The sequence below is a fragment of the Labrus bergylta genome, chromosome 14, assembly GCF_963930695.1.
Source record: "Labrus bergylta chromosome 14, fLabBer1.1, whole genome shotgun sequence".
Taxonomy (NCBI): domain Eukaryota; kingdom Metazoa; phylum Chordata; class Actinopteri; order Labriformes; family Labridae; genus Labrus; species Labrus bergylta.
The window spans coordinates 15,749,531-15,762,686 of NC_089208.1; the positions used below are offsets into that span (position 1 = coordinate 15,749,531).

Genomic DNA, 13,156 nt, shown 5'->3' on the forward strand with positions numbered 1-13,156 from the left:
GCTACAATGCCATGCATTTTTTGTTGTTTGTATCAGTGTAAAAGTGTAGAGCAGGTAATACAATTATGAATATTTTTTTTTTTTTTTTGTTATATGTTGAAAGGATGCCATGGGACTCCATCATGTACTTTTTAAATGTTATTTTTGTTATATGTTATTTCATGACGGAGAACAGGAGCATCTAAATGTTGTTCTTTGGACTTAATTCAACGTAGATTGTTAGTTGCTAGAGCCCCAAGAGTGTTCAAAATAATAATAATAATAATAATAAAAACCATGTAGGGGGGAAGGACTTAAGATGGAAGAAATGGACTTGGGAAACAAATGTGAAATTGTTCCGTTCAGATTCCTATTCCAATCAAACTAACTGAAGCGTGGGGAGACCCAGCTGTTGCAGCACCAATCCTTTTTCATCCAAGGACGTCTTCTCTTTTGCAGACTATGATCTCTTCCCCCTGCTCTCTTTCAAACACACACACACACACACACACACACACACACACAAACAGTATACAGTGCCCTTCTTGACCTCGTAATCTCTCTCATTATCACTCTGCCCTTTTTCCCTTCTTGTGCAATTTTCTCTAACTACAGTATTTTAATTTCCTTGTCATGCTCTTGGCTCCCGTATTCTGACTTCTTAGTTTTTCACTTGTGTTGGGTATGGCTTTCTCTCTGGGGAAAGTGACGCAAGACATGGCTCTGCTTCAAATAATTTATTTGCTCCTTCATCCCCTTCTCCTCTAGAGGCCATGTGCCAAGCTGCCCAAAGGGAATATGGTCTTAATTCACCTTTCTGGTTAATTGATGGTGAACGGTCTCCGTAGGTCTACTTGTGTCTGCTTCTTGGAACAAAGAGATAAAATGTACTCATCAGATTGCATGGAGAGAGGAATACGTCATTGCTCTTACTCGACATCAGCTCCTCGAAGCTTTTGTCATGTCTTCAAGTGAAGTATTCCTTATTCATGGTGTGTGTTAATGTTTTATTTTCCAGCAGAGGGAGAAAAAAGAAAAACCAGAAGAGAGGGTGAACTATTCCCTTATATTTCATAAATACAGATTAAGGCGCCAACTGGTGCTAGTGCTCCGATTTTCCAGACAAATAAAAAATGGAGTTAACTTCATCCAAAATCTCCCTCAGCTCAACCCAGCTCGCAGCGGCAGATTAGTTGATTGGGAGGATGTTTTTCACTCCGAACATGATAGAATGTTTACCAGCTAGTCTGCTCCAAAAACATCAGTAATTGCCTGCTTGTGAATCTGACTCACGAGTCTGCCTGTTGGACAAAGGAGAGAGACTTTGGCAGGAAGGCAGACAGAAAGAAGGAGCTACAGGCAGAGAGGGCGGAGAGAGCTAACGTTTTGTTTTTTTGTGTAACACTCGTTGAATGTTTCTGACTCAGTGAATTATTCATCGCTGGTAATTATGATGTGAGCTTTGGCTTTTTAGTGCCGATTGGCTGCTTTCTGCACTCTCCGCCTCCCTCAAAAAAGAAATCAGCTCCGAGTTCGACTGGAGACCTGTCACGCCCGACTTTTGTCAAGCTGACACACTTGGTCTGTGATAATGAATTAGGAATGAACATCTCTCCGCTCCGGAGAGCTGCAACTGTCACATGGGCACACACACACACACACACACACACACACACACACACACACACACACACACACACACACACACACACACACACACACACACACACACACACACACACACAATGTTTCCCCATGAGCATAAACATGGCGAAAGACACACACATGTACACCTGTGCCGCTGTCACACTTGTCAGAGCTATTCCTCTTTAACAGGTAGAAGAAAGAGTGAGTGAGGCGCACGGCAGTTTGCAGGGCGGGAGCTGTTACCCTCCGTAAGTCTAGTTGGGCTTTCAATTCACGTTCAAAGGCAGCGGCTGTCTGACTCGCTCTCCCATGGCTGGTGGGCGTAGGTACTTAGAACTGAGGGATTCTGACACTGCGTGCATCTGGGAGCGTGCATATCTCTGTGCACAAACTCTACTTGTGTGTTTGTGTGTGCTTGTTTGGAGTGTGTGATTGAGCCGAGCTGCAGGCTTTCTGGGGCCACCGCAGCTCCTCCAGCTCTCCTTTGTGACAGAGAGAGAGAGAGGCACGATCCCAAACAGCTCTGCGCTTTCATTCTGAAGTGGAGCGGGAGAGCTACTAAAGCAGCAGAGCCATGAAAGAGGCTCTGATTAGACTGCCGGCAATCTGAGCTCAGAAAACCAGTAACTCCAATTGCACTGCAGAAGTTATGGATTCTGTAAAAATGAACTAAAGTGGGTATTCAATGATGTCAAGATTTTTATACGACTGAGAACAATCCATTCATATTTCATTTAGCCTGAAGAGAAACTGTCTGTCATAATGTAAGCAGGGCTGAATATTAAAGCATAATACTTTTTTTTTTGTATTACTTTTTATAGTCTGAAATGTGTCATATAATAAAAATCACTTAAGTACTGTGGAAAAAAATGTCATTCTTCATCTATTGAGGAATAAAATGTACAAAATGAAAAAGGCTTGAAATGTGAAGATTAGACTTTTCTGTTATTTCTGATGAAAAATGTAGTTTTTTCATTTAAATATCTCTCTGGCTCGTGCCCCTCTTGCTCTTTCCTTTTTTGTATGACGGAGTTATTGAAGTGCATTGGTGTTGAATTGTTAACTTTATCTTTATATCATTTTTAATTTGTTTCATTTTGTGTCAGTGCGATGGCAGTAGGAAATGTTTTCTTTAAAGGTGTCTTAAGGAATGAGCCATTTGAGATCCAGACACAAAAATAAAAGATTTATTCATTCATTCATTCATATATGTTTCACAGTTTATAGAATTATAAAAACAAACTTTATGCAGAGATTAATGACGTATTATATAGTTTGTACTCGGCTAGCAAAAACTTGCATTAAATGTCTTGTTATAAGATTTTTTTAAAGCTGTTTGTACATTTTTTAAAATCACATTCCTTATTGTTTTCTTCAATAAAGAGTCTTGCTGCTTCTTAGGACAGCATTTAAGATCTCTAGGAAATGTTGTAAAATAGAGTAAAGCATGTACATAGTGCTCATTTCTCAAATACACTGTTGACAAAAACAGAAATGAAGCTTTTATTTCAGATCACACTTCACCTAATTGACCTGCAGGGTAAAGTGGGGTTTGCATGCGTTCCATTTCTGGGCTGATTTGTGGACATAATGTATCTTAGTGTCTTTGTAATCAAATGTGATTAATAACTCGTCACTATTATTAGAACTATTCCATGAAAATCCTCTTGGATCTGGAGGAAATATTGCGTGTGAGTGTTTGGGGACATGCTTTCCTAAAAGCTTTTTTGAACAAATTGATTGTTTTGCCGTGTCGTCACATGTGTGCGTATAAGCCTCTTGCTCTCAGGTGTGTTGTCCCTCTCCAGTATCAGTACAGTATCACATGACCAGGTACAGGGTTCAGTTACCCCTGTGCCTCTGATGGCAGGCTGTAATGAGGCCATTAGATCCTACTAATAGCTTGTAGGGTCAGTCAACCGAGAGAAAAGCCGAGGGGATCAACTTGCACTGAGCTTTACTGGCCCTGCATGTCACCCTTCACTCGTGAGAGCCCTGACTTTTTTTTACCTCCATTCTTCCCATTTTCTACTGCTCGCTTCACTCCTTTCACCCGTACTCGCTCAATTTACCCTCAACTCTAACATCCCTGCCCCCCCACCCTCCTCTTTCTAATCCAAGCCTTTTTTATTGGCTCAGAACTGCACCAAACTTTCTATTTTTTTCCTTTAATTGGCCCTATGCATTTTCATTTTTTGTAGCTTTTTATTTGACCCCCTCAAAGCTTTAACCCCTTCTTTTTTCTCCTTCTCCTTCTCCTTCTTCTTCATCATATACTATATTCATTACTTAATACGTCTTTCTCTCTCTTTCCATTTCTCTTTTTGGCCTTGTGAGTTAAACCAAGCTGTCGATTTATATGTAAAGCTTTTTATTTTCTAAATGTTTTCCTCACTTTTTACTCACTCCGATAGATAAGACACGAGACACTCTGAGAATTTAGTCAGGAAAATGTGTATCTACAAAGGCTGCAGTTTTTTACTGAGTAACAAAGAATGGCTGATGATTACAGATTGCTGCCTCAAAGTGCCTTTCAGGATCTTCATTAACCCACATTCTTAGAAGCCATAAACTCTCATGCAGTTGATCAATTCTTTCATCACATTCATCTTTTTTGCTGTGTCATCCCTGAAAGCATTCTGTTCACAGTGGTAAACACTTGCAGATGGTTGAGGTGTCACCCAGCCAAACTGTCCCGTCCTCACGCAGAGGTGCTGGGACCGGGGCTGCAGCAGACCCATCTGTTTTGCAGCACTAATTTATTCTGTATGGCAGATAATCAGGATCATAAAAACACAGGAGAATTAAAAATATGCAGTGGATGATTTAAAAGTGCTTACTCAACAGATACAGAATCATCCCTTCAGTCATTAACACACTACATAACAGTAGTACACTACATAGTCAGTTAATACTAAATATACTGTATAGGATAAAATAATGATATCCATGGAAAAATACATGAATGGAATTGTTCCATCAGACAACTTCAGAAGATCGTTGTCGCACAGGTTGTTAATGTTTTTTTAATAGCTATAATCAAATCCGAGCCCTCCTGCTGCTGCTGCGATGAACGCAGGGTAAACAAAAGTCTCCTGATGAGACAAGGAAATGAAAATATCCTGCGAATATTAGCACTGCTCTTTCCCCAGACATCACCGTCATAAACAGAGCCATCTGACCTACTTTAGATTAGGTCTTTGTTTTGTGATGAGAGACTTTAGTCGGTAATCGCCGGGTAATTCGTTTATGTGAGCTTCTGGGAAAGAAGAATGCATTTTAATTCACCGATCATTATACTGAATGCAACTTAGAAACTGTGGACTGACTGTGAGTGTCGGAAGAGGCTTTGTAAGTCTCTGCGGTAATCAAATATTGAACTTTTTATTTTACAATAATGTGAATTATACAGTGCTGAGCCCATTGAGCAGGTCTTAGACTTTCATTTATTCAAATTATATTATTTATTATCTTCCTAAAGGTATAGTCCTTTACATATTGAGGCTGCTTGTTTAAATCCATATACGGTACACAAAGTATCATTACAATATCAACTTAAAGCACTTTTTAAGACACGTTGGAACTTGCGCTTGGTGTCCTTATCTATTTTTCATAGTTAAGTGATGATGTAATTATTGTCATGATTATTAGCAAATGACAAAATGGGCTGTAGTGACTGATATGTTTTTTGTTGTGGTTGGCTTGGCTTTGTTAGTTAAATCAAAAACTAGGAAAAGTTTTTCAAAGATCACCATATAAACGAAAAAAGTATTCTTTAGAGAGTGTCATGCCCACTTAATCTCCCCTTAAAGAATAATAACCACATTAAGAGCGTTGAAGGAGGCTGGCACTGCTCGTCTTGATATACTGTATGATAAAGAACTCCTACAATAGAAGTGGGAAGTGTTGTGCAAGACAGAGAGGCAAGAACTGCATTTAAATTCACCAGCTTAAAAACAAAAGAGCATTTTACATTTTGCATTAAATTCACATTAGAGTATAATTTTCCTTTAAGATAAATAAGTCTGGGTTAGATTAATGAAACCAAGCCAGATTTCTCAAATAATAAACCTCAACCTGTTGAAAATGAGTATAATATGTGTCCTTAAAAGTGCATTACTATAAAGGCCCTACAATATACTATACATGTTTATGGACCAGCTTTGTTTAAAAAAAATAACAGCAAACTGTATAATCCAGTAGATTGTTTTTAAATTAATACATGTGTTAAAACGTCAGAATAATGAGAATAACCTTATCCAGTAGCCTCATCTTAAATAATGTTCATTAAAGATGAATGCCATCACTATTTCTGCTCACAGAAAGAGAACAAGTGTAGCTCAGTTGTATACGGCATGAATGAATACAGTCAGAAACCAATGCTCTATTTCACAGAACCTCAGGGATGTAGCTGACAAAAGTCTACAATGAAGGCAAAGAAAACCCATCTGCTTTCCTTTGATTTGCTTTCTGTTGCAGGCTTGCTTATGTTAGCTTGTCCTCTTAAACCAGAACAGCTCAGAGCCATGGCTACATTGAAAACCTGACAGGAGCATTGAGTGCAGTACAACAGATGTTGAGTTACCATATGCGCTTGACAATCATGGCCATCCTCAGAATCAACTCAATGCCTACAGCCTTGGTGCTGAGACACACTACATCTCCTAAGCCCGTCTGTTGTACCCTTCCCTCCTTGTCTGGTAGCTTCACAATGGCAGATTGGCCTTTAGCTATAAAAGACACTTCCTTTTCCTTGTTCTCGCCTACAGTCTTCTTTCTCTGTAGCGACACACGCCCCTCCTCTCCCCCCCCCCCCCCCCCCCCCGCCAGCCTTTGAGGCAAATGTCAGCTAATTAAGAGTTACATGATCGACCTTTCTTACCCCCTTCCTGATTCCATGCCACAGGTCGGCTCCAAGACACACAAGTGTGAGCGTCGGCAGACACACACGGAACACAGGTCAGCGTGGCCTTTGAGATGCTAAATACTGCTGGGCTCCAACAGGGAGGTGGACTTCATTAGAGGAGACACTGGCTGTCTAAACAGTGAGGATGCACAATGATATAAAGAGGATATGTGTGTGTGCTACAGAGCTACATTCATCATGTAGCTGTTCTCCACCAGCACATGTCTGTCCTCTGGAATATCCCAGTGTCCTTCAATTCTTAGCGCCGACACTATGCCCATTTCATTTTTGTTAAAATATGCTTTGAGTGTTACTTTGTCCTACAAAACAAGGTCACTCTAAATTTAATCCCTCCTGTACAGGTGCTTCTTTTTTTCTGAGTCAATCACTGAAATTCTCTGCTGGCCTGAGAAAAAAAAACAAAAAAAACTCACACCTGAGTGTGCTAAGTAGAACATCTTTCTTTCACCTTTCCTGCCAATTTAAGTCACCTGATTAGTTTTTCTGCAACTATTCTCCTTTTTATCCGTGGTTGTTTTTCTTCTTACATTCACCACTCTTGGTACGAGAACCTTGACAGCGGCTTTGATACCAGCATGGAGAGACAATAGGTGGAGAGAGTACAGATGACATGTGTTTGATACTAAACTTTACAAATACAAATGTGGGTCGCAGTTGTGTAGGGTTAGCGTTAACCGGCACAGATTCGAGCTGCCAAAAACAGGAATACACACACTGAAAACCTGCCTTATAAAAGCTGTGCCTCTGTCTCCAGCATCCAGTTGACAAGTATATGTGAATGCTGCAGGGTCCCCTACTTGTGGGATAGGAAGTTCCTTGACTCCGGACGAGAATTATGTACACAGTCTTGCACTTTACAAATGTCTTCGTTCTGTAATGCTGATTTTAATTTCAGGGTGTGTCAACTCTCCAAATGAAATTCTATTTGATCATCGAGCACAAATGAAACATTTGAGAAGAGGCTCTGAATATTGAATATCATCTCTCCAGTTCAAAGCATTTTTAAGAGCTGTGGGGGAAACGCTCCAGAGACGAGAGAACAGAGAGGAGCTGAGGACAAGCTTTCTCACTCAGGCTGCAGCTACACACAGGGAGTCAAGTAATGGACAGTTAGGATGTCAATAACACATATAGGTCTCTTGTGTGGCTGTGGATGTCTTTCCAGGTTTCTGTGTGCGAGTGGACAGTTGTGTGGTCGTAAAATGTTAGAGGATGAATACAAGGAAAGAGAAAGTCGACAGGGAACTGGACGGTTCTTTGAAGTGGTTCATTGTCACCAGTGACCTTGTTTTTTTTTGTTTTTTTTAAAGTATGTGCTACTCTGTGTGGCAGGAAGGAAAAACACAAATGAGAATGAAAACAAGGAGAAGTTGTGACTGTTCTAAGAGCCTCCTGTCTGCACCTGTTCCTCTTCTCAGGTGTCTCAGTTACTCCCACGGATTAACCTGCTGTCCCTTCGGAATCGGAACCCTCAAAAGTATTAGATATGCGTTGTTTCCGTCACGCACACACCATGGATTAACGTGTTGCGACATTTTTCAGGTCGCAATTTGTTGTGTTATACGTCAACATCTTGTGAGTCAGTGAAAATGATTCAACACATGAGTCAGCCTGCTGTGCATTCACTGAAGCTTTTCATTTAGATGATCAGTGCAAACATTTCTGGTTATCACTCTGGCACACTACTAGTATGTGTTGACCTCACATCACAAAACAAAAAGGCTTTGTTTAGAATAAGCAGGGGGAGATCGTAGTATTTCAATAGGAGCATGTGTATCCTGTCTTAAAGGACAGAATAAGAGGAGAGTGCCACCTGCAGAAACTCAAATGTCACTAACAGCCACACAGTTTTATTTACAGGTGAGCTGACAAAGTATCATTCTGGAACACAATAGCCATGTGTGCTTGTACTAATATTGTACACATGTATGTGCCACCTCCTTTGTTGTCCAAAGCCCTCTAAATGCTCTGTGCTGCCTTCTTACTGCCCCACGAACCTCATGGGGAGCCATTGCCTCCAATAGAGGGGACGGAACCCAACAAGACGCCCCCCCCCCCACCCCCCCCCCCCCCCCCCCCCCCCATGACAGAAACTCCTCATTTTTCCATGCGCGCCTAGTGCTGTTAGCCGTCCATAGTGTCAGCTCTGCCTAACAGCACCCGTCTGACTTTAATATGTTTTGGAGCAGTGCTGCCATCTCCTCCGAGTGTTCCAATTTAAAGTGGAGGAGTTAAATCCATGTCTTATCTGAGTTTAAATTTGAAATCTGGTGCAGGGTGTTGGTGAGCTAGCAGCATTGATGAGCTTTAATGAGCAGTTGAAGAAACCAAGGGTTACAAACACATCACATCTCTCAACCCATTTTTTTTACTAATGAGGCTGAAGTCTTTGTGTTTAGTGTTGAATCTTTACAAGCAGAATGAGCAACAAATAACCAATTTGTTTTAAATCATTTAAAACAAGTCTTAAAGGTGCATTGGTCTACGTGGCCCATTTTAAGAACTATTTTGTGAAGTATCTGGATCTGAGGTTTTGCAAATCTCACGACTATCAAACAGCAGTGGAAAGACGCACATTTGAAACATTTTAGCAGAAATCACAGAAAAATACAATCTGATATTGATTGTACTTAATACCCATTTACTGTACACTGACAACTTCCTCATCTGGACTGTGTTTTTGTGTTTCTCCTTGCAGAGACATCAAACCTGACAACATATTACTGGACGAACATGGTAAGATCCCTCCTCTCATTCTCGGATAAATATGTAATGAGTGAAGAGAACAGGGTGATATTTATGACCACGGCTCCTTCATGCTGTGAAATTCCTGGTGTGAATAATGAAGTGTCATCATAGTTTATAGTGTCGATTTCACATAAATAGACCGGCAAACATATACACACAACACTACACGTATGTTACAGGAAGGGGAACAGTTGTAAATCAAAGCCACATAAAGGTCGTACATTTCTTCATCAATATGTTAAATATTGAAGTCGTTTCACTTATGATCTGGAAAAATACAGGCTTTCTAAGAAGGGCTTGACAATATGTGTTTAACATTCACATATTTCCTTCTACAGAGTAACAGTATTAAACATTTAAAATAAAAACAAAACAAAGATCATTTCAGCTACCTTGTTCAATGAGGACATATAGACCTGTGAATAAAATGAGTCGCTGCTGGTGTCATGGCAACCACACAGTGAAGAGGACTTCAGGAAGTTACTGTGACCCAGCAAACAAATAATCCAGCAAGTAACTCCTTAAAAAAGCCAAAGAAGGCTTTTCAGACAAGGATAACTTTTTACAGAAAACCAAGAACCGATTTAAATGCTAAATGGGCTTGAGCTTGAACAGCGCTTTTCTATTCTTCTGACTACTCAAAGCGCTTTTACACCACAGATCACACCTACCCATTCACAATCATTCAAACACTGATGGCAGAGGTTGCTATGTGAAGTGACAATCAGATGTAACTAAACCCATTCGTACACATTCATACAGCAGGAGCTGGGGATTGAACCACCAACCTTTAAGTTAAGAGACGAACGACTCTTCCAACTGAGCCACAGCGAAAACTAGCATGATTTTGGAAGTAGCATTTCCTCAGCCCTCTGTGCTCCCTCTAAAGACACACCCCTCCCTTACACGCATGAGCTCCGTTGTTTCAGAATTGGACCTCAGGGAGACATGATTGGTTCATCAAATTGGTAATTTATGGCAGACATCAGATCAAAGTTTTTACAGGCTTACAACTGCTACACATGACGGATTGTCTTCCGTTCCTTTTTCAGAGCACATGAATTATTCATTTCTGTCAGGACCTAAAGACAATTTCAACCAAAATCTGAAAAAAGTGTATCTGGAGAAAATCACCAAGCCTGCCTTTAAAGTTGTTGCCATCCCATTGCTACAATCTGCCTCCACATTAAAAACTCATAGGGTCCCAAAACTGTTGGGTCCAATTCCAAAAGGTCACGTTGTATTTCTATCCAAACAAGAGATACCATTAAATAAGCTTCACAAGTGCAAGTGGATGGATTTGCTTACCTTTGAACAGAGTCTGTTCAAAGTCTTTGTGTTAAGCTAAAGCTAAGCGACAGCTGACTGAAGCAGCATATCAGAGCAAACAATACAAGAGTTTGTATTCATCTTATCTCATTCTAGGCCAAATAAGCTTATATAATAATGAATCTTTGGTTTCAAATGCATGGAAGCTGGTTATGTATTAAAAGAGACACTAACCAAGAATGACATCATGAATCTGGTTTAAGAGATGAAGGCTTCAGATTAAAGAAGTGCAGCGCTATTGTGACCTATAATTGTAGATTCAAAACGAAGACACAACTATTCAAAGCTACATTATGAAAAGGGAAGTTGTGCACCACCCAAACAACACCTGTGCTCTTGTGGTGCTGGCATATAAAATAAAAAACGAAATAGTTATCCTCAGACTCAATAGATTTGCGTTAAATGGCGGAGTAGAATAAAATTGTAGTAGTATACCTAAATCACATCAGCATTAAACAATCCCGTAGTGTAACTTAATACTAAAGCACAGCCCATAAAGAGAGCAGCTCCAAAACCTGAAGCGTCCAAACACTTTGCCCCAAAGTGTACATAAACACAGACACATCCACTTTGGACAGGTGGTATCAGATGGCACTGGGCATCTGCATTAAGGAGTTGAGGAGACAAAGATATGTGCGATGGCAGGTCTGCTGTCGGTACAGACTGAGAGAGAAAGAGCTAAGAAAAAGAGGTGGAAAAGATAAAAACAGAGTGAGACAAAAGGGGAGAGCCACAATGACAAGACAAGGAGAAAGAAAGTGATGGAAGAAGCAATCATTTGTGGAAAAGAAAGACAAGTTTGAAGAAGAGAAACAGATAAAGAGGCAGCTTCGTCAGCCTGGTAAAGGACAACATTCAACCGTACTTTCTCTCTCTCTCTCTTTGTATTTGTGTCCTTTATTTCATCTCAATAAGCACTTCTCTTTCTCCTCATGGATCCTACCCTCGCTCTGTTTTTCTGAACAGACCCGTAGTTTTCCTCTCCGATTATGTCTGAAACAACATGAGGTATGAGAGGAGGGGGAGCAGGCTGTTTTGCTTCTGCTCACCAGTCAATTGTACAAACTAGAATTGACCCGTTCCTCCTGTGCTCCTCTGGGAGCTTCCGCTAAATAGAGAAAAACAATTTCCTCATGCACGTGTGCTGCCGTTTTTTTTTTTTGTGTGTTTTTTTCTAAACTGCCGCATGGCCCCAGGACGCTGAGAGAAGCTCCAAGGCGGCGGCTGTCTAGGTTATCCACCGTGAGCTGCACGCACACATGCAGGAACTAAGGTGAAATGGGGAGAACCACAGCTCACTTCTCCTCTCCTCTCCCAAACAACAGAGGTGTCTGAGCATGTTTTCAACAACAACACTCACGGGACCCTTCAGACAAGCACATTATGGGAATTTTGACTTGTTTAAAGATGTAAAAAATAGAATTATCATAATTTTCTTCGTAATATATGATGAAAATAAGAAATCTGACTTCAGATGAGCTTTCACTCTGATAGGTAGATCTGATGAGGGCTTGTGTATCTTGTTATACCAGTTTGACAAACGATGGTGGGATTTTGGCAACTTAAAGCATTGAGCAAAAGATAAAATAAAATGTGGGACATGGAAACAAGTATAACCCCCATATATATTTGCCAAGTGACCAATTAACTTCTCTGATGACTTGATGGGCAGAACTGGGAATGCTTAAACTCATATGGTACTTACTGGTATACTGCTATATTGAAGATTACAATATAGCGTTTCAGGAGCTTCATGAGCACTGGGTCATTATTATTACAGCTCAAGTTCATCCATGATAGTGCGTAGACGTTTACATGCTTGAAAAGAAAAGGAAAATGTTCCTTTCTTTTGTGAGCTCCGAAGTCAAATCACTCAAACCCCTTTTTTCTTACAGAAAACTCAATACACGAGTTAGAAACTGTACTGTGTATGATTTGGAGTCACTTCTGTTGCTTCATTCCAAGTTCCAGCTGAGACTAATGAAGTTTATTCAGAAGTCTTTAAAAGATAAATGTGAATACTTTTAATGACCTAGTAAACTTGCTCATACCGTATCCACAGTATTTGTGACGTTGCTGTTTTCAGTGGTGGGGGTGTATTGAGTTAGCAGTGAGGAAAGAGAAATTATAAATAGAAGAGATATGCAGAGCGTGAAACGTCAGAAGGATCAAACAAACCTCAACAGTTGTGGAGGTAATCCCAGTAAAACATGTTAGATAACTAAGCCACCAGGAAACCTGCAGAGCCATTGTTCAGACAGCACTCGCCAACAGGAAACGGGTTGAATGCTGAAAAACGTAATTCCATTAAATCTCATCGGGTTGATTTATTATACTGACAATAGATAACCCATCTTAAGTTTTTATTTGAATTTAGGAAAATTGTCCTGCTTTGAACCAGATGTATTTTAATAAATGTCAATTTGTTTTTATGTACACTCAGGATTTGTAGTGAGTGATGTCGCAGTCTGATGAAGAGCGCAAAAAAGAATAATAACTATATAAATAATACATTTAATTTATAAC

General features: G+C 40.2%; 1 protein-coding gene across 1 annotated transcript in view; it reads left to right on the forward strand.

The window, feature by feature from the left end:
- The window catches only part of stk32a (serine/threonine kinase 32A), a 65,712-nt gene that overhangs the window by 27,271 nt on the left and 25,285 nt on the right, over positions 1-13,156 (forward strand). The window contains exon 6 of the mRNA XM_020638358.3: positions 9,252-9,289. Within this exon, the coding sequence (XP_020494014.1) occupies positions 9,252-9,289 (38 nt within the window). The remainder of the gene's footprint in view (positions 1-9,251; positions 9,290-13,156) is intronic.